Raw genomic sequence first — 26997 nt, 5'->3', positions numbered from 1 at the left:
AAACCTGTGGGCAGCAGGAAGGGGTGGTGTGGACACACACACACAGGGGGTGCACAGCTTGTGAGGGTGGGCATGTGGGAACTGAACTGTGTCACTGTGGCCTAGGAGCAGAGTCTCTTGTGCTGGGGATTCTTCCTGGGGCAGGTTCCTTTCCTGCCCCATGGTCCAACCCAGCTCTAATCTCCCCATCTGATGGTCAGCACAGCCAGAAGGGAGACAGAAGCCCAGGCTAGGATGTGGTCTTCCCAATGACAGCCTTAGAGAAGGAGCCTTGGAGAACACACGAACTCTTGAATAAAAAAAAAAAAAAGGGAGGGTGAGGAGAAGTGGTGCGTAGATACGGCAAGGAGATCAGAGGGCCTGAAACCCCAAGGGCCCACGCAGTCAAAGCAGAGCCAGTGCAGGGAGGAGTCATACTAGGAGCTTCCCGGAGAAGCTTTGAAGACTGGCAAAGCATCCTCAGTGGAGTGCTTCTGCGAACTTCCACAAAAACAGGCGGAGGTGGGGAGAAGGGGAGGGGTTTTTAAGAATGGGAAGTTTAGGCAGCAGTAGCGGCTGGCACGTGTGATCCCAGCATGCAAGCTTTCTGAGGCAGGCTCTCAGATAGGTCTGGGAGGGCCTTCAAGTCTGCATTTCTAACAAGCTATCGATGTCAGTGCTGCTGATCCAGGAGCCATACTACAAGGGGCAAGGTTTAGAGTCTGTCAAAGGGATGCGGAGGGTGATTGGAAGCTAATTCATTTCCAGAGCCCCGTTTTTGATAATTCTACCTGGGGTAAAAACTGAGATCTTGAGAAGTCTGGGTGGGACTGGCAGTATCCCTTCCTCCTCTTTCAAAAGTGACAGGTGATGAAAAATTGGACATAAAGAAGAGGCAGAAGAACTCTGGGGAGACAGACGACCCGAAAGTGTCCCTGGGATCCTTTCTCTGGGTCAGCACTAGGCCGGATATTAAGGGCTGACTCGGAGCATGCCCCATCCCACCCCGAGGGGGATGGAGATCTGAGCGTGCAAGCAACAGCAAGGGCAAGGCTGGCCCCCTATTCCCTCTCTATGCTGTTCTGAGGGAAACTTCTGGGATCCGATCCAAGGTTTGTTGACAGCCCGGAGGGCACACAGAAAAGGCTATGCCACAAGGTCAAAGGCCAGATGATTTCTGTGCAGAAATAAAATGGAATCAGAAAGAAAAGCTGGGGAGAAAGGAGGTGAGCTGGGTTCTTAACCCTAAGCTTGAGTCCCACGTGTCCAACTTGTCATCAGAAGTCAGGAGGTATCTGAAAGGCGCAGTTGGGAATGTAAACTTGAGTTTGGGTAATCCAAGGACAGGAATAAGGATAGGAGGTGCAGGACTAATGTAGCTCAGCTGGCCTGGGGTCCCGCCACCTACCACACACTGAGACCCTTGAGCAATAAGCCGCAGAGGTTAAACCGAGGTCAGTTCTCTGAGGGTGCTGAGAGGGCCAGTGAAAAGTCTGAAGGTACCAAATGGGCAGCAACTCTCAGACTCAAGCCTTGGCAGAGGAGAGGGCGGCGCATACTAGGGGAAGGAGACAGAATCAAAAAGATGCTGGAGCTTCGTCTGGTGGCGACCCTGAGGCCGTGGTGGTTCCCAAGAGCCGGTGTGATGAGCTGAACTGCTGAGACCAGGCTCCCACGCCGCGCAGCCCCCAGCCCTCTCTGTCTTCGCCTTCCCTGGCCCGTGCTAGCTTCCCCGCGCTCTCCCGCCGCCTCTCTCAGACCGTGGCCCCCAGCCCGGCTACCGACTCTCCAGGGTCCGCCCCGCCGCCGCGGCCCCAGCCCGGCCGCTCCTCCCCCGATGATGTCACGTCCCTGGCCGCCCCTCGGCCGGCCTCGCGCCCCGCCCCCGCCTCCCCTGGCCCCGAGTCCCCTGGGCCCACCCGCTTGCGACAGCCCTCCTCCTGCCGGTGCTCCCTCCCTTCGACTCCCGCTCCCCAGGGAGCGGCGGAGGCGGCGGGATGGCCAGGGCCCGCGGCCAGGCCCCGGGGAGCGGCGGGCGGCGGCGACCGCGGCGGGGAAGCCCGGGGACCGGGCCCCGGGGGGAGTCGGCCGGTCTGCTGCTGCTCCTGCTGCAGGTGCTGCCGCCCGGGGCAGCGGCAGGCTCGGGGCGCCGGGGCACTCGGGGGCCTGGCGGCGGCTGCGTCTGCTGGCCCGGCGCCGGCCCGACTCTACCCCGGGACGCGCGACTGCTGCTGTTGCTGCCGCCCCGGCCGCCACCGCCGCCGCCGCCGCCGAGCTCTACAGCCGCAGTCTCCCCCTCTCGGATGGTAATCAGCTCCCCGCGCGGGCGCCGCGGGCGGGCGGGGGGGAGGCCGGGGGGAAGGGCGGGCAGCTCGCGGGGCGCTCGCCCCCCCCCCCCCACCTCCGACGACCGCGGCGCTGGGCAGCCGCCAGAGCGCGCCTCTGGGGCGCCTCCGTGCGAGGGTGCGGGCTCCGCTCTCAGTCTGCTCACCGGCTCTCAGGCCGCGGGGGAATCCCTCCATCTCCCCGCCCCGCGCCCCGGGAGGGGAGGGGACAGCGTCGGCGCCCGGGGACCCGCTTTCACTGAGAGAGCACCCGAGAGGCGTGCGTGCACTGAGGCTCCGAACTCCGTGTAGCGCTGCGCTCCTGGAGGCTCCTGGTGCCGTCGGGTCGGGCTGAGCTGCGACGCCCACAGCCTCGGCGGGAAGCGATCCTTGGCAGTGGGGGGCGCCCACGAACTGCGGGTCCTTATGTTCCCCGCACAGGACACTCTGCCCCGCGGTGGGCTCCACCTGAAAGAGGAGCCGCTGCTGCCTTCCAGCCTGGGCTCCGTGCGCTCCTGGATGCAGAGCGCGGGCATCCTGGACTCCAGCACCGCGGCGCAGAGGTAAGAGCCCCACCCGACCTAGCACTCTGGTTGGACCGCTTCGTGTCGCCTTCTTCGAACATGCCTTAGCTACTGGAGCAAGGGATGGAGGGAATCTTAACACTTGACCGTCCCAATGAAGTCTTCTGTTCACCCTGAGTCTGACTGACTTTTTTTCCCTGAGAATATGAGGCGAGGTTGCTTACTAGTGTTCAGGGCTCTGAAGGAGGTGTCACATCCGCCTGCGCACCTTGAGCCTTGACCCAAGTTACTAGCCATCTAGAAATGTCTAGTCTCTTCTTCCTGGGCAGTCTCTACTGTTCCGCTTGTCAGTCCGCGGCTACCCGACAAGAAAGGCAAGAAACTCTGCCTCTTTGCTTTTTCTTGCTCCTCAGAGTTGGGGCATGGTGGTGTGTAGGACCAGAGATGTGGGTGGGGCTGAAGAGTGGCTAAGCAAGAGGGGCAGTTGATCTGCAGAATTGCTTGGGATTGAGAATGGGGCCTGGACTCCTCTGTCGGTGTGTGTGCGCGAGGGTAGATCCTGAGGGAGTCAGGAAGCTCTTGGGAATTAGCAGAATCCACTCTGGTTACTTTTCAAGGAGAGGCATAGGGATTTAGGGAGGAGACCTCAGTAAGGAATGGACTCCAGGATTTGCATGGAGACTTTGAAGGCTTGTTAACCCAGTCATGCAACAGCCGTTGGAGCTCGGTCTCTGTAACACTCCCTGGAATCATACAACATGAACTGGAGGCTATACATCGGATCGGGAGTTCATAGTGCCTGGCACTAGGTCGGGACTGTCCCTGCAGACAGCCAGGGCAGGGTGGGCACTGGGTCTCCGGGAAGTTTAAATAGCTGCTACCCATCCTCTGAAGGACCTCAACCTGAGGTTGTCAAAGCAAACCCGGGCTGGCACACCACTCTGATTCACATATCCAAACTTGTTCAGGTATCAGTTGGGGTGCACTGCACCCTCACCCAACAGTAGACTCAGAGTGTTTTGAGGACCAAGGGATGCAGTGTTTTTGCACAGCTGTCTCACAGCCTTCAGGGAGAGCACTGGGCTTCTTGTCGAGTGATCTCTCCAGGACAGGAAACGATATTGCCGGTGAGCCAGTAAGTTTTAAGAGTGATCTAACTAGAGATTATGGAAACAGAAATCACAGTTGTTTAACACGACTGCTGTGGGTATGATAATTTGTTTCCCTCCTATTTTTCCCCTTAATGTTGTCTTGTGCTAATGCTTCTAACTCTGTGTGCCTCCTTTTCCGTTGGGTTTGGTTTTTCTTGAAGTTGAGGTGGTTGTGGGAAGTTACAGCGTGGAGTGTATTAGAGTGGAGGTTCCTGTTTCTTCCAGACTCTGCTCTCTGCCTGCCCAGGGCCAGCAGGTTAGATGAGAGGGAAGCAGAAGATGATATTTTGAAGGTGGGTGATGGGGCAAGAAATCTGGGGATGAGACTTCTATCACCACCACCCGCTGCTCACCAACAGCGCGGTCTACACAGAGAAGGTTCTTGAGTGGTGCCTATTCTGGGTCCCCAAGGCCACATAACTGAAGCCCAAAGCCTTCTGAAGTTTGAACAGAATGTTCTTCAGGCCTGAGCTTGCTTCTCCCCATGTCTGGAAATCTCCATTCTAGGACATAGATTGAGGGTTGTAAGGCAATGTGTGTGATTCTCTTCCCAGTCCCAGAGGGGAAGCTAATTCTTGGTTCTCATTTCTCTCCACAGTGTTTGTTGTTTCTCCTGTATCTTCTCCCTCAGTCAGGCCTCTTTGCTCAGGTCTCCCCATCCCAAAACATAACCGGAAACATCTATCTCCCATCCTCCTCTTCATCTCCCTGCCTGGCTTCATTCTCCCGCAAGGTTGCTCTGTGGGGACGACCTGCGCCTCCCTCGCCTTCACCCACAACCAACTGAGTTCCAGAACTTTTGGATGCCTGGTCTCAATCCCATTGTCCCCAGATACCATTTTTTAACAATTAAGCTCCCGTGCCCCATTCTCCCTGGCTCGAAGGATAACTCAAGACTCCTGGTCCTGGCCTCTGACTCACCACTTCCTCCGAACTATCTTCCTCGCCCTACTCTCCAAAGCTTCATTTTCAGGGTACTTTGGGGTGGGGGTGGGGGGGTCTCACTGTGTAGCCCAGGCTGTCTTCCAACTCTGCCTTAGCCTCCCAGGTGCTGGAATTACTAGTACACAGCACCACACCAGACTTCAAAGCACTTTTCTCTGACCATGTTGCCCACTGCGTCACAGCACCTCTCTGTGTGTGCCCTGTGCCTGCCCACCCTGCCCAGACTGACATCAGCGCTAAGGATGCTCTCACTGGCACATCCCCATCTCCCTGATAGTTGGCGTTCAGGGCTCGTCACCGTCCACCCAGCTTTCGTTCTTAGCTTCTGCGTGATAATGGCCTGTGGTATTGGAGAGTGAGCAAGGCTGTGTGACCTGCTTTTCTCATAAAACTGTCCTCAAGCCCTTAGAATCCCACCCACTGAATAGATCCTCGGCGAGCCGTGAGGGCCCAGCTCCACCTGACTGTTTATGTCCTGCCTCCCTGCCCAGGACATAACATTAGGTTCCTAATGTTAACCTAATGATGCTTTCTAGAGGCCAGGCTCTGCTGGCCTCTGCCTATCCCTGCTTTGCTGGCCCTGCCAGCTGAGGCTTTCTTGTAGGGCAAAGATGGCAGCCCATCCGTCCTTCTTTCCACAGCACCCACAGGCTTAAGTAGTCCGCCTAGCTGGTCCAAAAACCTTCCCTATCAGGTGCTCTCTTCACCTCAGTATGTTCCAGCAATTGCCCTACATCCATCTGCTCCCCTCTGCAATTTTACAACTTAGACGCTCCCAAAATGCCAAGACTTTAAAGAAAGTAAGTGGATGAGGGGAAAAGGTCTGGAAGGCTCGCCAAGATCAGTGAGGGAGGCCCTGCTAACGTGAAGATTCTGAGCATGGGAGGTAGGGAAAGAAATGGAACCGAACACCCAGCTCACAGGAAGTGTGTGTGTGGGGGGGGAGGCTGTGGAGAAGGCTTCCTCTCCCTGCCCTGCAGGGGGCTCCCTAATAGGGACCTCTGCTCCAATACCCCTAGCTTTTACTAGGACTGCCCCTGACCTGACCAGTAGGAATTCCTCTCTGAGACCTAGCCCCAGGCCATTCCCCCATCCTCCTCTTCAGACAAGTCTGCCTGTCTGTGGGCTTAGGGCACACTTAGGGCAGCGCTTCCATCCTTCTGGTGTGTTTCCTGGACTGGGGAGTCTAGAGAGGCCAGGGCTACTCCTGCAGTAGTCCCAGAAACGCAGGACAGCCCGTTCTACCCGGCAGTCACTGCACAGGAGCAAGGCCTTAGAGAAGGGCAGCTGGGGATGTCTTTCCTGTAAGCAGCTGTAGGCTAGCCTCCCTGCTAGGAAATGCTTTTGTTTGCTTTAATAATTAATAGCTGCTCGTCATCCTGGAACCTGGCTGGCAGGCAGGCCTGTGGGTGGATGGTAAGAGGGAGAAGAAAACCCGGGGCGAGTAGTCAGTGGGACTGAGAGCGGCAGGGGAGCCCTAGGGCACATGTGAGACGTGCCCCCCCCCCCCCCCCCCGTAACCTCCAATCCTGCCTGCCTGCCATTTAGACATGGGTCACTAATAGAATTGTGCTGAGCAGTAGAAAGGGGGACCCCGAAGCCTCCACTGACCCAAAGCTCCTCTTCAGTGGATTCATCCACACACAGGTTCTGGGAAGCTGCCATTAGCCACCAGGCCTTCCCTCTGGGTACCACTGAGGTGGGTGTGCCCCTCTGTGTCATTGCTTTTATGTTTGATATGCATCATGGCTAGGTTCTGAGCCTATCAGGGCCTGGGCAGAGCTAGGCCAAGGGGTCTCGGCTGGAGGCAGGCACAGCATGATGGTCACTATCCGCCCTTGGGCACAGAGAATGCCTAAGAGGGAGCTTGGGCACCAGTGGGATGCTTAAAGGAAGGGAGACTGTGGAAGAAAGGAACGCGGAACTTGTGTAGGGAAGAGAAGACTGGACTGAGCAGAAGAACTTGAGGCAGACCGGAGACCAGCGATGAGATTGGGAGGCATACGTTTTTGTTTCTTCTGTTGATGGAGCTAGAGGGTGGTCAGCAGAGCTGCTTCTGATGCTGATGACTTCAGGCCCTATCCCCTTACCCAGCATCTCAAACTTGAGTATGACTCAGGCTCAAGCCAAAGTGCTACTGCTCAGAACCGTGGGCTCTCAGGTAGGCCAGACTTCACTTTTGGCAGGAAACCGGAAGGCAGAAGCCCCCAGGGGTGCCTTGTAAGGGATGCAGGCGGCTATTGTTAAATTGCTATTTATAGTAAACATCTGATCAGGCATGAGTGGTTTGTGAGTGGAGACAGAGACTGCAACGGGGGCTCTGTCTATTAGAGAGCTCTGGATGTCAGGAGAAGAGCCCTGGGCCATCTTGCTTAGCCTTGCAAGGGAACATCTCCAGGGACCTGCTGGGTGGGCTCAATCATAGCAACCAGATGCTTTGTTGCCTTGCTATGCCAGCTAGAGTCCCTGTGTGCTCTGGAGTGCTGCTCACCTTAGTGGCTCAGTCTATGAAGGTCACGTTGTCCTTGTTCATTTGACCTCAAAGTCCCAACTCAGTGCTCAGGAAATCTTTGCATACCAAAGCTTGCTGCGAGGCAGGACTTTTCGGTCCAAGATATCTGGGCAAACTAAGTTCTTTCTGCTGTCCCAGGAGGTTTCCTTTAATCCTGGGCCTGTGTGAGAATAGAAGATGGGACTTGGTGGGAAACCCTGGTGTGAAGGCTTCCAAGTCTGGGTTCTCTGGAATAGAAGTGAGTTCTCCATCACCTCCACATCCTGCAGAGCCGAGAGGACAGGGCTTTGACATTGTGTTTGCAACAGCCTTTCTGAGAAACTAAGGGGATGTGTTGTTTATATTTATTTTTGTTTGTCTGTTTTTTTTTTTTTTTGAGGCAGGGTTTCTCTGTAGCTTTGGAGCCTGTCCTGGAACTAGCTCTTGTAGGCCTTGAACTCACAGATCCACCTGCCTCTGCCTCCCTAGTGCTGGGATTAAAGGCATGCAACACCACCACCTGGCTATTTTGGATTCTTATAAAAATGGCTGTGTGACTGTTTTTGTCACTCAGCAGCATTTATCTGAAAAGGGTACGTACTGTTTCCTATGATGCTACGACAATGAAATATCACTAACTATGGGCTCCAGCCATATTAATATCCACCCATATTTATCATAAACCCAGAGCTGCCCTTGGGCTCCAGGGGCTAAAGTTCTGCGGACTTCCTTCATACCCAGTGCTTCTGGGTGACTGACCGTTGGAACCGATGCTTACCTTCTTAGTACCCTTGGTTGGCAAAAGTCTACCGCAGTTAGCATCTACTTCCTAATGCTGGAAAACTTGAAAAGGCCAGAGCTTGTTCTGCCCACACGTACACATGGCAGCCAGGAGAACAGAAAAACAGCAGCAGCAGCAGCAGCAGCAACAACAACAACAACAACAACAACAAAACCCAGCAGTGGGAGCTGGAAAGATTGCTCAGTAGTTAAGAGTATTTGCTTCTCAATCTTGAAGACTAGAGGTTGGATCCCAGCCCCCACATCAGGCAGCTCACAAATGCCTATAATTCCAGCTCTAAGAGAATCGATGCCTTCTTCCGGTCTCTTTGGGCACACATACACATATGTTCATGCAGGTACACATAAATAAATGATCTGGATGAGGAGGTGGCGGCTTAGAAGGTGGCAGTGCCTAACGCACTGCGTCCCTGACTCGGGTGGGGTAAGTCTGAAGTACTCGTCCTGTGTGTTTTCATCCCCATAGGCTGGAGCTTGGCTGCCTACAGTGGTAGCTCTCTGGGCCGCCCTCTACCGCTGCAGTTCCTTGAATCAATCCAATAAGCTGTTGATATTTGGGTTTTTATCACAGGAAGTTCTGTGCTTCTAGGAGAACGTAAACGAATCCCTTGCCTCTCCAGGATTCAGGGGCTCTATCCTCCTATCCGTCCATCTTTCTTTCTTTTAGATAAAGAGTATGTACCAGTAGGCATCTCCGAGTTTCTTCCCACCCTCCAGTGGTTGTCTTGGACAACTCCACTTTGGAGAGCACAAAACCAGAGACACCGACCTTCGTTTGTGTCTTTTGTTCTGAGCAGAGGGCACTCAGTGCTACCTATAGCTCCCATGCGTATGCCCAGATTGTGGCCATGGGGATTCTCAGATCACTGGGTACTTTGTGCATCGTTCTAGTACATCTCTTTGTTCCTGCTCTTTAACTGTGGTTTGTTTTCACATTACAAGAGCAGCAGCTTCTCCCAAGGGGAGAAAAGGAAAAAAAAAAAAAAAACCATTCCCTTCCTCCTCCCCAGGCTTCTCCCTTTGTAGCTTGCAGTCCTGTGTATCAGGTGTTGATCCTCTACTGTGGCTACAGGTACAGGAGCAAAGAGGACAGCCAGGGAAGGGAGACACGGTCCAGCCCGCTTCCGTTTTCTTTTGCTTTCGGTTCCTCTGTACAGCACATTCCTTGTATTATTCTGTGTCCTGAACATACGAAACGCTAGACTCTTTTCAGAAAGTCTTTTGCCATTGTATTTCAGTCTTCTCACTTTCCTGGCCGAGGCACTACTGAGGTATACTGGAGACTTCCCAGGCAAGGAGCGGAGGATGCACCTAGCAGGAGTTCTCCCATTCTGCTGGCCAGCTTTGGTCTGATGGGGGCTAAGACTGTCATTAATATTGTTTGTGATAATGGAAATGCCCCACGGAAGCCTGTGCACCTAAGCAGGGTGAAGGGTTGGGTGCTACTCTAGGCTGTCTTGGGAAGAATAGAGCTAGGCGAAGTGAGATGCTGCCATGGGACAGGTGAGGTGGCTTAGTTTCTCTATGCCTCACTCCCTAGCACCAGATACTGACCCACATCCCATAGAGGAACCAGCATTTCCCTTCCTTAATCCCCGTGCTCTCTCTCCCGAGTAATCCTGCTCATAGGGAGGGCAGGCCCAGCATAGGGAGTGTGGCCTGGACTTTAGGAAGACTTCTGGGTTTCATTCTCGGGAGACCATCAGGAGCAGGGGATAGACAGGACTCTGGACTGACTGACATTTGTCTAGGGAAATTCAGGTCACCATCAGTTTCCTCTAGACCAAATTAGAAGCCCTGAGCTGGTAAGGGCTTTTGCACAGAAAAGGCCTATTGAGTGGCCTGGGGATTCTGTAGTTTCTCAACACCCACTTCTCCTCTACCAAGGCCTTCCTGTCTACTTTCTCCCCACTGTCTGAGAGCCTCCCAGACTCAGCATAGGAATAAAGGGCAGCAGTGATGGGGTTGCTCTACAAGGCCACCCCCTTCTGTCTTGAAACCATCCCTGGCCCTGGGAGCAGGAGGGTGGAGTTCAGAGTTGCTGTCTCATTAGCATATTCGTCCTTAGTAATCAGAGACCTGCTGTGATCTCAAGCTCTCCTCGGGCTTCCCTGGCCTCTCAGCCAGGTTGAGAAGCCCACAGAGGGTGGTCAAGTCCCCACTTGAGAGGCAAGCTAGCCAGGAGGAAATGGGGAGGAATGGAGAGAGGACAGAGGACGATACCCCTGGAGAAGGGTCTTCTGGTTGGGAAGGGTGTTGGGCGCCTTTCCTGTCATCTTGCCCTGGAGACGAGAGGATTTATCACATCTGCCTCCTAGATCACCCATTCCCATGGCTACTGTGGCTCCCAAGATGGATCCAGGAGAAAGAACAGTTCTTTTTTTTAAATTTGCTATACTCTGTATGAGTGAAAACATACATTTTGCATTTGTCCCGTTTCCTGACAGCCTAGATACTATGGCCTAGTATGAAGTCAAAGAAAACAGTAAGTTGATTTTTAAGACTTTCTTGCATTTATTTATTTGTGTGGGGGGGAGGGGCTCACTCACATGTGCTATGTGTACTTAGAGCGGTGGGAAGACAAGGGGTGGGGTTGGTCCTCTCCTTCTACCATGTAGCTTTCTGGGATCAAACTCAGGTTGGCAGCAAGAGCCTTCTGCCCGTTGAGCTAGCTCACTGGCTCCTGGTTAAATTATGTAGAAGAAAATATTAAAGAGCAATGAATTTAGTAGTCATTGTCAAGGAAGCATGCCTATGTGCATCTGGGATGCTGGTGTGTGTGTGTGTGTGTGTGCGCGCGTGCGTACGCATGAGTGTGTGTTCATGTATGGGTACATATGTGTAGAAGTCAGTGGACAACCTCTGCTTGTCACTCCTCATGCACATTTTACCTCTGTTTAAGAGAGGTCCCACTGGCCTGGGACTTCACCAAGTGACCAGCAAGCCCCAGGGATTTCCCCTATCTCTGCTTCCCATTTTGCCATCTCTGGGATTACAAGCATACAATACCACGTTTGACTTTTTGTGTTGGTTCTAGGGTCCAAACTCAGGTCCTCATGCTTATAAAGCACACAGTTTGCCAACTGAGCCACCCCCGTAGTCCTGGGCACTGGGTTTTACTAGCAGCTGGCTTCCCCTGTGTAATGAGTCAAGGAAAAGAATAAGGCAGAGGCTACAATGTTTTCATGACCCGAATGTGGAAGGCATGGGCTGTTATTTTTGTTATATTCTATTGGCCACATGGGCCAGCAGAAACACATTATTAATGAGAGGAACCTGCTTAGGCACATGAGGATAGAGAGGCAGAATCCTTGGGAACCATCATCTTGAAGTCTAGGGACCTAATGCATGTAGAATACTAGCCTGAGCAAACTGAAGCAGACTCCATTCTGTAGGGTGTCTTAAAGCCTTTAAAGACTCCCATGTGGGCTGTGAATCACATTTCCCAGCAGTGTGGCCGCAGCACTCTTTGCTAGGGAGAAGATAGGGAAACCTGTAAGAGCATTGCTTTGGAATGCCCGGCCTGGAGAAGAAAGTCTGGACTTTTCCTAGTGTTCATAATCCTACACAGTCTGGCAGGAACGTCTCCTCGCTCTACACCCCATGAATATGTATATGTGATGTATGTACATGGGTGCACATGCATATGTGTGCATGTGGCGGCCCGTGACTTATGTTTCCTTGATCCTTCTCCAGCTCACTCACTGAGGCGGGGTCTCTCAATTGAGCCCAGGGCTCATCCCTATGGCTAGGCTAGCTAGCCAGCTTGTGATGTGTATCCTCTGTCCCTGCCTTTGTAGCAACGCCATATCCACTCAGCATCTTTGTGGGTTCTGGGACTCTGAAGTCCTCACACTTATGTGACAAGCGCTTTAAGCACTGAGCCATCTCCCCAGCCCCCTTCCCATTTTTTCCACCTCCTTTCATTTTCCTCCTTTCTCTCTTTTGAGACAGAGTCTTCTGTATCTCATGCTCACCTCCAACTCACTATGTAGCCAAGGATGTGCTTCCAATCCTCCTGTCTCCACCTCCAGAGTCCTGGGATTACAGGTGTGCACCACCAGTCCTGGTTGTTTATGGCACTGGGTATTGAACCCAGGGCTTCCTTCGTGCTAGGCAGTCACTTTCCCAACTGAGCGACATTCCTTACCCAGTGTTGACCCACTGGGACTTGCCCTTACAGCTATTTCTGGGGCTCTTTGTTCTGCTCTCTTGCTTCTTCTGGTTTCTGAGTTTATACTCCCTGGGGTGTTGGGAGAGCCACAGTACCTGTAAGTCTCTCCCACATCCCACAAAAGAATTATCCTTTGTTTTTTTTGCCAGGTGTGGTGGCTCATACCATAATCCCAGCACTTGGGAAGCTGAGGCAGGAAGATCACAGCAAGTTTGAGGCCAGCCTGAACTACATAGTGAGTTCCAGGCCAGCCTAGACTACAGAGACCCTATTTCAAAAACAAGATCAAACCAAAACGCCAAATAAAAGCCAAAAAAAAAAAAAAAACCCAAAAACAACAACAAGAAAACCTCAAACAATATTACCTCCTTTGGTTTTTTACACGATGACAATATTTGGACCCTTGTTCCAACTCTCTGCCTGTGAATTCCCTCCTCTTCCAGGCATTTAATTCCAGTGTTACGTGCTGTGTGTTACGGAGTTTAGTGCCTCACTAGAGTTTAGGGGCAATCTGGTAAACAAGGTCTTGTTCTTTTCCTCCTTGCTTCTGAGCAAGGTTTCTGATGAGCCAGGAGAAAACATTTCGTAAGGCCAAACTAGGAGATTCTCCTGTCTAGAGGCCTTGCTGTCTTGAAGCTGGAATCATGCCTTCTGCACCCAGAGAGTGTATTCCCATCTGTAGCCATTGCCCAAGGTGTAGGATGGGAAGTCAGATAGCTTGGAACCAGTTCAGTGTCCCTGGTAGTCTGGTGGACATCGTGTCCTAGGCAATGCCATAGTTTCAGTGAAGCCCTAGCTGAAAGTTGAGGTTCAATGAGAAATTCATTCCAGAACCTCATAGGTCCCCTTTGATGTCCCGAATGCCTCTGGACAGTACAATGAATTGGTTTACCATTTATACACTTGATTTTAGAGATAGCCTTCCTGAATGTGGGTCCCAGAGAGAAGCCTGGCAGGATGCCTTCATGCAGCACCTGTGGTGTTTTTTTCTCAAAGAAGCACACTGGGGTATCCTCAGCACTGGAGGCCTCCTTATAGAACAGATATGGTGCTGTCCAGGATGGAAGGACCCTTCCAATTTAACCTCTTGTCCAAACTCTTGGCATGTCAGAGCCTACTCCTGGCCAGCCACCTGCCTGGCCAGAACCCCTGGGGTCTTCCTCACTGGAGGGCCCTTCCCGTGGTTTTCCAGTTCCTTTCCTCCCACAGTGGCGTGGGCCTGGCAAGAGCACATTTTGAAAAGCAGCCCCCCTCCAACCTCAGGAAGTCCAACTTCTTCCACTTCGTGCTGGCCATGTACGACCGGCAGGGGCAGCCCGTGGAGGTGGAGCGCACAGCCTTCATCGACTTCGTGGAAAAGGATCGAGTGAGAGGCTAATGGGCTGGCCTGGGGCTAGCACTGGGAGTGATGGGAGGGCTGCAGGGGCCCTGCCGCTTACATGCACACACACGCACACACACGCACACACACACACACACACACGTGCACACACACGCACACACATGCACCCTGGGGAAGAGGAGTGGGAAAGCATGGGCGAATGGCTGGAAGGCAAAGAAGGACAGTGGGATTCGGTGGCAGGTACGGGTGAAGGAGGGTATGGGTGACGGAGGTTGAAGGCCCTGAGCACTTGAACATTTTCCTGTCTTGTCCTTGCAGGAGCCTGGGACAGAGAAAACAAACAACGGGATCCATTACCGCCTTCGGCTGGTGTATAACAATGGTAAGCAGAGTCTGGGTACTAAAGCACCTTGAGACACAAGCACCCTCATCAGGGCTGGAGACGGTGTGGGTATAGTCATCTGCGGCCTCCTCATGTTCCCTGACAGCAAGTTCTTTCTACCTTCCCATCCTAGGCCTGCGGACAGAGCAAGACCTCTATGTGCGTCTCATTGACTCCATGTCAAAGCAGGTGAGCCAGCCTGGGGGATGTTCAGGCCCATCCTAGGCTTGGTTTGAGTAAACCTTCTTAACCCCTCTGTCTTTCTTGTGGCTTTACTCACTGCTCTCCCAGCTCCCTGCCTATGGCAAGAAGGTTGTGCTTTTTCTCTCCAGTCTGGAAAAGAAAATATTTATAAAAAGGCCCTCCCTTAAGTCATATCCCTTAGCAACCCAATCTTAGGCACAAAATCAGGGGCGTGTAGTTTATTGGTGAGGAGGAAAAGCCCTCCTTGGAGGAGAGGAAAGGGATCAGGACAGCAAGAAACCCAGGAAGCAGGTGGTCTCAGGTAGAGTTCAGCCTTAGCCCAATTCCCAGGGATTAGTAGAATAGAAACGGCACTGGACGTTTTGCTTTCTCTATCAGTCAGTTGGGACCATGCCTAAGGCAAGAGCACACAGTGGAGGCAACTCCACTGAGAGCAGTTCTCCAGAGGAAGTCCTCTAGTGTCATCAAAGGGGGATGGGTGCTCTGGGTCAGAAAAGAGACCTGTGTGCAGCCCCAGAGCTCGTCCTGTAGACGTCTACTCAGCATATGGTGATGATACTCTGGTCCCAGGAAGGAGGCTTGGGACTGACCAAAGCAGCTCAGGGAAACCGACCTGATGCACTCTGAGAGGCAGCCCAAGTCTCGGGCCTTTCAGAAACATACTGGGAGAAGGAGCTCGCCTCGTAAATGGACCAGATTAGTGGATGTGGAATGATGCGCGGCAACTTGCACGCTGTTGTGTGGACAGGCGCTTCTAGCAGCCTCCACCAGACCAAAGCAGAATGGCTTATATCCAGGAAGCTCTCGGTCACTTTGACAGGGAAGGTGGGCCAAGCAACGGCAGTGGTACTTGGGTGGCATGTGGGAGCCTACAGAGAAAAGAACCTACAGACAGAGGAAGGCTGGAAGGCCCGGAGGCTAGAGCAGGGAGCCAGATTTGCAGTTCGAGAAGCTCACTTCTTGTTCAGGACAGAGGCTGCTGGGAGACTGTGCAAGAGGGGCTCCCATAGTCCAAGGGCAATGTGCTGGTCTGAGCTGGGGAAGTGATGGGGGCGGGGGAAGAGGTAGCTCAGTGGTCTGTTTTGTTAGTTGGCAGGAATTGCAAAGGGACAGTACACATGAGCAGAGGTGGAAGCCCTCTGTAGCATGGTGCAGCCTGCACGGAAGGAGATGCTAGGAGTGGGTGAGGGTAGGAGCATAAGGCAGGGTGGGACCAGGAGCCCATCTGCTCCACCAGCAGGGAATCTGCAGACCTGGAACCATTCTTGTCACCGAGGTGACGGTCCTATTTGAGGGCAGAAGGCTGTCCTCCCCCTGAGCAGCCAGGCTTCAGGTTCCTGCTTTTCACCCCTGGACTCTTCAGATCCGGGCAAAGAACATGAGCTTTCCTGGGGTGGGACCTCTCCGGGGTCTGGGTTTGGGAGTCACCAGGGTAGACGCATAGGCTCCCCGTGCTTGCCACGGGGACTTGAGAGGAGCCTCCCTCCCCGCCAGCCTGCACGCTTCCTCCTCCCCAGGCTATCATCTATGAGGGGCAGGACAAGAATCCTGAAATGTGCCGAGTGCTGCTCACGCACGAGATCATGTGCAGGTAAGGGGGTACCTCCAGATGTGCCTTGACGTTGACGAGACAGTGTACCTCCTTGAGCTGCAGCCCAGGTCCCCCGTCAAACCTTCTTCTATTTCACAACAACCACCAGGTCCCTGGGGAAGCATGGGCAGGGGAGAGGCTCCTTGAGGCCCCATTAGCCTGGCCTGTTTATGTGACTTCTCTAAGTGTTTTTGCAAGAGAGGCCTCCTACTGCTACTGGAAGCTTAACTAATAAAGCTCCAGGGAGTAGCTCTCTGGGAGGATGGGGACAGGGCTGGGTTGGGTAACACAGAGGGCTCTGGGATTTGCTTAGGGGCCTGGTGGAGGAAAGCAAGCTGCCTAGATGTGAGAAATGCCACAGGCAGCTCTTTGGTAGATAAGTCGGGAGTAGGGAGAAGGAAACAGCCATAGCTCCCCTTTTCTTTACCCTAGAGCCTAGCATTTCCTGAAGGGCTTCCCTAGACACATCAGTCCTCCAGTGCCTCAGAGACAGTTCCCAATATGTGGAAAGAAAATATGTTTAGAAACATGTTCTTGAGACAGTGACTACCCTTGGAAGAAAAATGATTAAAATAATAATAATTTTAAAAAGCTAGAGAAGGCCCCTGGAGTGCCGGGCACAGGACACATCTGGGTCAGGATGCCTCTTACAGGGGCAGGTTCACTTTGTGGTCGTCGAAGAGACACTGTAGATGATCCACTGCTAATGGATTTCACAGCTAACCCCAAGGTTTCACAGCTAACCCCATTCCTAGAACTAGGCTGCCAAGGGTCCTGCTCCTGGCTTTCTCTTGCAAGAGATCCCCCTCACGCAGGAATTCTACACCCAGAGCAGGACATCTGATCCCTCATTGGGCCTGGCCCCTCACACTCTTCCATCACTTCTTCCTGTCTTCGTCTTTTCTTCAGCCGGTGCTGTGACCGCAAGAGCTGTGGCAACCGGAATGAGACGCCTTCAGATCCAGTCATTATCGACAGGTACGGGCTTGGGGAGGGCACCTGGATCAAGCCACTGAGCATTCAGCAGAGGGGTGGAAGCCAAGAGATTTCCTAAGGTGCTATGTGGATGGCTCTGAGGTCAGTGAGACTTCCCAAGGGACCAAGGAAATGCCAGTTGAGAGAAGTCCTTAGGACAAGTTTTCTGGAGCTGCAGTCCCCAACTCCTTTAGCAAAGGAACCAGAGAGGAATCAGGACGTGACAAGATGGTGAAGGACACCTAAGGAGAGACACAGAGAGTGGGGCTGCTGAGGGCCAGGTGCTGGTGCTCTGTGCTGTTGGCTCCTGAGTACTGGGATCACATATGTGCACTGCCATGCCTGTCTTAGTGTCTGGATTTGGTTATATAAGGGGAGAAGCCAGAGAGTCAAAGATACAAAGAGAGGTGACATTCAAAGGTGTCTCCAGCGTTTCAGATCCGATCAACTTGGAAGAGGAAGTTCATTAGAAAGGAGATTTGGGGGAGAGCCAGTTGCCAGGGTGAAATGCTAGGAGTTTGGTTGTAGCCATACCATGCTTGGAAGGCTAACTAAACACCCAGGTGGGAGGTTTAAAAAGAAGCTGGAAACAGAATTGGGGGTCCTAAAGGAAGGATGCAGGCTGTGGGCACAAAGTGAATAAATGAGATTGGGGGAATGAGGGTTGATAGAAAACAGGAGAGTTCTGAGGGCTGCACTGGGGCTGTCCAGTGTTTAGATGTCAGGGAGATGTAGAACCAGCAAAGGAGAATGCAGAGAAGCTGCCTGTGAGGTAAGAGTCAAATCAAGGCTGTGCCGTGTCCTGGAGGTTACATCAGAAGATGCCCCAAGGAGGAGGCAGCAGGCAACTGTAACCAGCACTGCTCAACACTGATGGTTGGCTTTAGCAGTGTCAAAGATAGCGATGACATCAGCAGCCCTGTTTCAGTGGAGCTGAGGCGCATTGCCAAGCTTGCACAGCACCAGGTACTGACCTCACTGGGCAGCCAGTGAAGGAACGACAAACACATGGGCACACAGAAAAGCTTGGATTGGGTGTTCTGTGCTCAGCCTCATAGAGGAGCCTCGGCATCCCAGGAGCTCAGTGTGTTTAACATACAGTTAGATGTCATGGAGATGTAGATTGTCGCACACAGCTGAACAAGGAGGTGAGGTTATTACATACAGATAAACAGTTGGGGTTGTTACATACAGCTGAACAAGGGGGTGAGGTTATCACATACAGATAAACAAGCAGTCGGGGTTGTCGCATACGGCTGAACAAGGAGGTAGGTTTAGCTAATCTCAGTAGGAGCAATTTCTGCAGGGGGGCTGTTTTCAGGATGTGAACACTGGGTGGTAGGCATGGTGGTGCTGGGTCTGCGCATACTGTCAACACTCAGACCCACACCCAAGGAAGGCCTTCCCTTCCTTCTCCCCCTCACCTGGGGAAGGCTTTGCCCTCCTGTGGGACTGAGCTGCTGGAGTTCTGGGTGCCCATATCAACAGTACAGTCAGGCCTCAGCTCGCTCCCTAGTGTGTACAAAGAGAATGGGATTGTAGAGTTCAGAAACAACTGCAGAACAACCTTGAAGGGGCCAGAGAAGCAGGTTGGAGGCGGGGGCATTGCAAGTAAGGGCAAGGAAAACTCCACTGTGATACCCGGAGAGGCATCCCGCATGCAAGAAAGAGGAGGGAGGATTTCTGTGCTAATGTCCTGCAGCTAGTGAAAGGGGTAGGCTCTGGTACTTGGGTGGATGCTATGGTTTGTCTGGGAACCCAGACCATTGGTCCAGCAAGGTGGTGGAGAAGACAGAGAACATGGCCTCTAAGGAGGGTTAGCGTGGGAGCTTGCCGATACTCTCTTCTGATTGCCTTCTGGTTTTGTTTTGTGATTGCTTTGTTTTCTCAGTGGAGAAGGAAGGTCAGCAGCTGAGGATGAAGATGGAGAGGGAGACACTGGGGGGATGAAGTGTTTGTCTAGGAGGGTGAACAGTCTGGGAGAAATCCCACGTCATGACCAAGCAGCGCTAGGGCCTGCCCGAGTTCTGCGGCCATAAATCTAGTTTTTTGGCCATCTTGGGCCATACAGGTAGAGCTGCAGAACAGGTGAGTGGTTGTGGGAGCCCCAGGGGAGGGGTTGCCAGTTGAGCACAGTAAAAGCTGGGGTGGTAAGACGGTGAAAGGCCTGGGCAAGATGGCCTTACAGAGCTGAAATGGGACTCAGGAGGACTAAGGGGAGAAGTACAGGAAAGGGAACGTAGGTTCAGAAGGGACTGAAGAATTGCTGGACATGAGTGATAGGCAGGACATCAGAAGCGGGTTGGAGAGTAGACTGCCTGTGGGTGGGAGGATTTTGTATTGAATTTATTAGTGACACATGGCCAACAAAAGAGGGGATCAATGACAACAGAGGGGGGGGGAATGCCCAAGGAATGGGGTGGAGAGAGTATCAGAAGAAAAAAGCCTGAGTTGACATTGCAGTCATCAGGGACTGTATACAGGAGCAGCACTGGGATTGTAGATTGTGATTTAGGAGCGAAAGCTCCAAGGCCTGACGGAACGAGGGTGACGAGGGCTGGGCTGCAGCAAGCAATGGCTCCCCTGCTTTCCCTGTCTCTGTCAGTAACCGAGCAGTCGCGTCCCAGCAACTTCCGTTTCTCGTTGTTCTCTGAGTGGCTGAGCCTACCCTCTTGTTTCTTTTTCACGGTCTGTTCATGTTTTGTGCAAAGTTTTCTCTAAGAGTTGGCGTTTCTTAGTGGTTTATCTGAAAGAAATCAGTTCTTTGCTATGAGCTGTTCGTGTTTGTTCTGTTTGGCTGTTGTCTTTGATGAAGTTTGTCTGGTCTTTCATTAAAAAAAATATTCTAGATTTTCGCTGTGTTTAGAAAGACTTTCAAATAAACATCATTTTATTTTATTCTGGAGATGCTAAGGGTGAAACCCAGGGCCTCTGTGGTACTCTCCTGCTGAACTACACCTTCACCCCTAAGATTACTTTTAAAGTTTATCCTGTGGGACTGGAGAAATGGCTCAGTGGTTGAGTACTTGTTGCTCTTGCAAGGACCTGAGTTCTGTTCCCAGCACCCACATGATGGTTACTACTATCAGTAATTCCAGTTTTAAGGAATCCAGCTCCTTCTTCTGACGTCCTAGGGTACCAGGCACACATGTGGTTTATGTCCACATACTCAGGCAAATACTTACATAAGGGATTTATTTTTTAAAGCAAAAATGTTATGTTCTATATGATAAATACCAAAGAAAAATAAAATAAAAACCGTGAAACATTCCACAGGATGGGTAGATTTGCGACCAGCCTAGGATATACAGGGCAACCCTGCCCCACAAAACGATAAACAAAAATTAAAAATCTCACTGCAACCAGTCTTTTCTTGTTTCGTACCATTTTCTTGTCCTCTCGTGGAGATGAGTGTGACTTATTTCTAAATCGAGTTATCATGGATTATATAATTTCTAAATAATATGTTGTGTAGTTGGAGTTGTATTTGTTATTTGTTTGTTTTACTGTTGTTTTGAGACAAGGTCTGACTGTGTAGCTCTGGCTGGCTCAGAACTAGATATATAGACCAGATTGGCCTTGAACTCATAGAGATCTGCCTACCCGTGCCTTCCAAATACTGGGATTAAAGGCACGTTCCACCGTGCCTTGCCTCCATTTTTCTTTTTCAATTATTGTTTTTTTTCTTGTTTATGTATTTATTTGCTTATTTACCTACTTGTTATTTATTGGTTTTGAGACACTGAGTAACCCAGGCTGCCACTGGACTTATGATTCTCTTGTCCTCCCTAGTACAGTACTGGGGCAGCAGATGTTTGACACCACCGCTCCCTGTTGGTTTTAGTGAGCTCTTAGGAGCTAGAGATGAGGTAACCAAAGAAAACTGCAACCACATTGTGGCTAGACACCCTTGACAATGAAGTGGGTCATTTCGATCACTATAGACTGATGATGATGATGTAGGAAAAGTATAAAGGACAAGTCACTCACTTTCCCTACGTATTTTTTCAAGAGAATACTGAACATTTGAGCCTTTAGTGTTTTCATGCAGATTTTAGAATCTACATATATAGATTCTCACACCAATCCACACTTGTACACACACACACACTAAGTGTGTAGTAATAGTCTTTGAGTAATATTGCAATGAATATCTGTCCATTTATGCAGCTGCTTTTAATGACATTCAGTAAAGTTGTATAATTTTCCAAGGCCACATGTACTTACTGGGTAAATAGTGTATGAACCAGATTCTGATACCACACAGACAAGGAGCTAGAGATAAGACTGTGTCTGTGGTTAAACACCCTTGAAAATGTAGTTGAGTTGTTGAAGCTAAGGCACTAGAGGGCATCTTCCCCCATACGTGTAGTTCTCAAGGCGCCAGAGGGCATCTTCCTACACACATGCATTCACAGAGGGTCTATGGTCTCAAAAGACCCGATATCATTATAATATCACTTGCATTATGGCTTTTAGTTTTTAATGTGTATGGGTATTTTGCTTGTGTGTACATATGTATGTGCATAACATGTGTGCCTGGTGCCAGAGGAGGTCAGAAGAGGGCTTCAGATTCCCTGGAATTGGGGTTACAGATGGTTATGAACTGTCATGTGGGTGATTGGAACAAAACCTGGGTCCTCTGCAAGAGCAACAAGAGCTCTTCCCCTCTGAGCCCTCTCTCCAGCCCTGTACTGTGTTTTGACACCCTCCGTGTGGGGGGTTTTCTAGAGGAGCATGGGAACCAGTATTCTAAAAGGGAGATCTGGTCCACCAAGGTTTGGGAGGGAAAGGGTTACCTTCTGTCATCAGTCTGACTCTTAATTTCATAAATATGCATGAAAACTTTTTTAAAAATCCAAATGCAGAACCCGCAGAACCTCCTGGCTGCTCCCTGCCTTGAGGCAGTCCACTACAATCTCTTTTGGAGTGTTTACTTTGCTTACTTTATTAAATAAACTTCTGCTTAAATTGTCTATGTCTCTTGACTGAATTCTTTTCTTCAAGAAGACAAGAACCAAGAGACCCCAGGAACAGTTTCAGGCTTTATATATAAATATAAAAGAATACATAAATCAAACAAAAATACCTGTCCTCATGAAAGAAAAAGTGCAGGGAGTTAGGTAATCATTTTTTCAAGAAAATGTTGGCTGTTTTGGCTTGCCGTGTTCTCATGTAAATTTTAGAATCTACTTATATAAAGTTTAAGTCTTTTAGAAGGAAATGGGGGACATAGGGACAAGTGAAAATAATCATGATGGAGAAGTGCAATTTTAAATCAATTTTAAAATGGAATGGTCACGGTTGACTTCACTGGGAATGTGGCATTTGAGGAAGGACTTCAAGAGATGAAGGAATGAGCCACTCAGACATATATATCTTCTCGTGACCATTTATATATTTTGTTCCTATTTTAAATTATAACTTTAATTTTTACTATTGAGAAATTCATACACATGTACAATAAATATGATTGTATCTACCCCTGATTTCCCTATCCCAACTCATCAATCCACCCATATTCCCATTAACATTCCCCCAACTTCATGGTTTTTGTTTTATATTTGAGACAGCATTTCTCTGTGTAGCCCTGACTGTACTGGAACTCACTCTGTAGACCGGGCTGGCCTCAGGCTCACAGAGATCTGCCTGCCTCTGCCTCCTGAGTGCTGGGATTAAAATTGTGCACTACCACCACCACCCTGATCATGTATTTTTTTTTTTTTGGAACAGCTCACTAACAGCACATGTACACCAGTGTGGGAGTGTTGGGAATCATAGGAATCACACCAGTCATCGAAAAAATAATTCTCCTTCTCCCAGCAACTGCCAACAACAGTAGCTCCTCAGTAAGGAGTGGGGGCCTGGAGATCGTTTACCCCATCTCTGCTAGAATTTTGGGTGGCTTGATCTTGTGCAGCTAAGCATAGCTGCTGTGGGTTCATGATTACAGTGGCCACATCCAGTCCTAAAGACAGCATCCCACAGCATTAACCCATCTTCTGGCTCAGTCGTTCTCAGCCTTCCTGATGCCGGGACCCATCAGTTCCACATGTTGTGAGGACCCCAAACATAAAATTAGTGTCCTTGCTGCTTCATGGCTGTAATTTTGCTACTGTTACAAATTGTAATGTAAGTATCTGTGTTTTCCAATTGTCTTTGAGGGGTCGCGACCCTTGGGTTGAGAACCACTACTCTGGCTTTGACACTCTTTCTACTCTTTCTTGGTGGTAGGGTTGATACATTTAGAACTGAGAATTCCATTTCTTATTCTCAGCTCTCTGACCAGTTTTGCTCCACTGACTAGAACCCACTGTATGAAGTAACTTCCAGACCAAGGCTGAGATCAGCCCAGGTCTATGGGTGTAAATATAAATAAGAGGAGGCGTTTTGACAGTCTGGCCACTTAGCAAAACCATGGCAAGTTCAACCCTAGAGCCTGTACCTACCCAGCATGGACTTTTACAGTTTTTTTTTTAAATTTTATGTGTATAGATGTTTTGCCTGCATCATAAACACACACACACACACACACACACACACACACACGGTGTGTGGAGGCCAGATCTTCTGGAACTGGAGTTACAAATGACTGTAAGCCACCTTGTGGGTGCCAGGAACCAAACCTGGGTCTTCTGGAAGAGCAGCCAGTGCTCTTAACTGATGAATCCTCCTCTCCAGCCTCACCTATGAACTCTTAACTAAGCATGAACTTCCTTCCTGTTGAGCCATCATGCCCACATATTATTTGTTGGTATGCAACTGATTTTCATATGTGATCTTTTGCTTTACTTTCATTTGGTTCTCTGTATCCATGCCATTTTATTCAAACAGCTGTTTTAACTATCCAGGCCTTTTGTGTATGACTTCTTGCTTTTTTGCATTATATAGGACTACAAGTACAGCCTTGAGTACCATAAGCACTGTAAACTGGGCATATTGGTGCACACCTTTAATCTCAGCACTCAGGAAGCAGAGGCAGGCAGAATTCTGTGAGTTTGGGGGTCAGACTGGTCTGTATAATAGTTCTAAGCCAACCTGTCAAAAAAAAAAAAAGCAACCAAGTTTTGGTGTTTTTTTGTTTTGTTTTGTTTTTTGTTTTTGTTTTGACAGCATCTCCCTATATAACCCAGGCTAGCTTCAGCCTCAAACTCCCAAGTGCTGGAGTAAGGGCACTTACTCCCACGGGCTTGTAATGGGCATTCTTATTGTTTTGTTTTGAATAGTGCCTTCCTGTATAGTCCTGGCTACTTGGCATGCAGATAATATATTTAGTTAGTTAGCTATTTGATTGGTTGTCTTTTGTTTGGTGGGTGGGTTCTCCCCCCCTCCCCTCCTCACTGCCCTCCCTCCTTCCTCCCATGACTCACTCCTCATTCCTCTTTCTACTCTTTATTTTGAAACAGGGTCTCAGTAAATTTCTCAGGCGGGCCTCAGTCTCATTCTGTGTCTCACCAGGCACTGAACTTGTGATCCTCCTGCCTCCACCTTCCAAGTTCCTGGGATGACAGGCCTGGACCACTAGACCCAGCTCCGTTCTTGATTTGAAAGAAAACATTTGCAATGTATCACTGCTACAGTACCGTGGCACACAGTTGGGAGGAGGCTCAGAAGTTCAGGGTTATGTTTGGCTACATTGCAAGTTCAAGGTTACCCTGTACCACTTAATACCCTTTCTCAAAACAGCAATGTAAAAGAATGCTAACTCCAGCTACCTATCTGCTGATTAAATTCCATTGGGTTAAGAAAGGTAGTTTTACATTTAAATCATGAATGGATGTTGAATTTATTTATTATTTTTTAAAAGTATTATTTATGGTTTAACTTTATTTTATGTGCATTGGTGTGAAGGTGTCAGATCCTCTGCAACTGTATCTTCAGACAGTTGTGAGCTGCCATGTGGGTGCTGGGAATTGAACCCGGGTCCTCTGGAAAGAGCAGTCAATGCTCTTAACCACTAAGCCATCTCTCCAGCCCTGGATGTTGAATTTAAAATGTTGCTTTTCTCTGCACGTCTTGAGTTGATCATAGAGCTTTTCCCCTTTAACCTGTTTACCCATTGCTGTGCTGAATTACGTTAATGGGATTTTGTGAGTTTTTTTACTTGTGTGCACACATGTGGAGGTAAGAGGTCGAAGCTGGTGTCTTGCTCCATCTCCTCCACCTTACCTTTTGAGATAGTATCTCACTGAAGCTGCTGTGCGTAGATTGATTAGACAGGCTGGCCAGTGAGCTCCGGGAATCCGCCTGTCTCCATCCCCTCCACTAGGGTTACTGAAGTCTGTGACCTCTGGTCTCTTTACATGAATGCCGGGGATCAAACCCAGGTCTCATGCTTATGCTATGAGCATCCCCATTAATGTCTACGAAGTTTACTCCCACATGGCTCATGGTGTAAGGGAACCTGTGAGGATTTGCTGTCTTCATCTGCTGTGCTAGCTGCTCTGACAATCATGTTTAAGGTGCTTGCTTTTATGTTCATCTGTGATTTGTAATTTTTTTATAATTTGCCTTTTATTGTGTGGTTTTGACCCATGATTTTCCAGCATTAAATTATTAAATGGGCTCTGATTTCCTTTTTATTGTCTGTTGAATGAGTTTGGATTTGTTCTGTGAAATTTTGCTATAATCTGTCTCCAGTTTGTGTGTTTTCACTGGTCAGAAAACTCCTTAGGCCTTCTCATCCTTTTTCTTCGAGCCCCGGGCCTCCTGCATGCCAGGGGAGTGTCTCTCACTGAGCTGCTCTCCAGGCCTCCTTTTTCAGTGAGCTGCATGGGGAGGAATCTGTGCATTGCTGCTAAGTTTTCGAATTTGTTTCTTTAAGAGGTTGTTCATAATGTTATTTTTATATTTTCTCTGCCTGGATGTGGTGACACACACCTTTAACCCAAGCTCTCAAGAAACAGAGGCAGGTGGATCTCTGTGAGTTCAAGGCCAACCTGGTCTACATAGGTAGTTCCAGGACAGCCAGGGCTACATAATAGAGAAACCCTGTCTCTAAATAAATAAATAAATTTCTGAGTTTTTGATTGTGAACCTTTTTTTTTTCTCTTTCTGTTTGTGTCATATCTGTGTCCTTAGGTTTTGCTGGTAAATCAACATTTTCATTATGTGCTCTTTCTTTCTTTCTTCCTTTCTTCCTTTCTTTCTTCCTTCCTTCCTTCCTTCCTTCCTTCCTTCCTTCCTTCCTTCCTTCCTTCCTTTCTTTCTTCCTTTTTTTACAGGGTTTCTCTGTAGCTTTGGAGCTTGTCCTGGAGCTAGCTCTTGTAGGCCAGACTGGCCTCGAACCCACAGAGATCCGCCTGCCTCTGCCCCCCAAGTGCTGGGATTAAAGGCGTGTGCCACCACCGATCAGCCTGCTTATTATTTCTTATTATTGTTATTGTTTATTAGTTTGAAACAGGGTCTTGCTCTGCAGCCCTGGCTCTCCTGACCCTCACTGTGTAGTCCAGGCTGGCCTAAACTTGTAGCTGTCCTTCTGCCTCGCCTCATGACTGCTGGGACTGTGGAAGTACGTTGCCCCTCCCTATACTTCTGCTTAATTTCTCTTTTTTATTTATTAATTCTGTGGGCTGTGTTCTCCTAGTCTTCTCAACCCCTCTGACTCCTATAATCGTCCCCTTCTTCTGCTGGGTTCTCACGAACTGTGCCCAATGTTTGGTTGTGGGTCTCAGGGCTCATAGGGGCTCACAGAGACGGAAGTGGCAACCACGGACCCGCATGGGTCTGCACTAGGTTCTCGACATACAAACTGTGTGTTTCACTCCACTTTTGGGGTTTTTTGTTGGACTCCTAATAGTAGAAGTCGGGTTGTCTCTGACTCTTTTGCTTGCTCATGGGACCTTTTTTCCTCCCATTAGGTTGCCTTGTTCAGCGTTGATATGAGAGTTTATGCCTAATCTTATTGCATCTTGTTAGGCCGTGGTTAGTTGATATCACTGGGAGGCCGAGAAACAAGAGCAGTGGATCTGAGGGAGAAGAGTGGGGGCGGGCCTGGGAGGGAGAGGAGGCTGCAGTTGGATGTATTGTATGAGAGAAGAATAAAGAAGAAAATATTTTTAAATTACTTATTTTTTTTTTTGTTTTTGGAGTATTTTGCCTGCATGTGTATCTG

The 26997-nt window shown here is 50.0% G+C and overlaps 1 protein-coding gene across 8 annotated transcripts in view; it reads left to right on the top strand.

The window, feature by feature from the left end:
• Positions 1–1850: 1850 nt before the first annotated feature.
• Positions 1851–26997, top strand: part of Ebf4 (EBF family member 4) — a 70863-nt gene continuing 45716 nt past the window's right edge. For 6 of the 8 annotated variants that reach the window (XM_050134141.1, XM_050134142.1, XM_050134147.1 and 3 more), the window contains exons 1-7: positions 1851–2285; positions 2745–2866; positions 13599–13755; positions 14050–14113; positions 14247–14302; positions 15835–15908; positions 16818–16886. In XM_050134141.1, the coding sequence (XP_049990098.1) occupies positions 1977–2285; positions 2745–2866; positions 13599–13755; positions 14050–14113; positions 14247–14302; positions 15835–15908; positions 16818–16886 (851 nt within the window). In that variant the 5' untranslated portion in view covers positions 1851–1976. Of the gene's footprint in view, positions 2286–2744; positions 2867–12538; positions 12625–13598; positions 13756–14049; positions 14114–14246; positions 14303–15834; positions 15909–16817; positions 16887–26997 lie in introns of those variants that run through there. The other 2 variants (XM_050134146.1, XM_050134149.1) reach the window with 2 other exon arrangements.

This window comes from Alexandromys fortis, unplaced genomic scaffold (genome assembly GCF_014885135.2).
Source record: "Alexandromys fortis isolate MF-2015 unplaced genomic scaffold, M_Fortis_MF-2015_v1.1 scaffold_6, whole genome shotgun sequence".
Lineage (NCBI taxonomy): Eukaryota > Metazoa > Chordata > Mammalia > Rodentia > Cricetidae > Alexandromys > Alexandromys fortis.
This window is presented reverse-complemented; position numbering and strand designations above follow the sequence as displayed.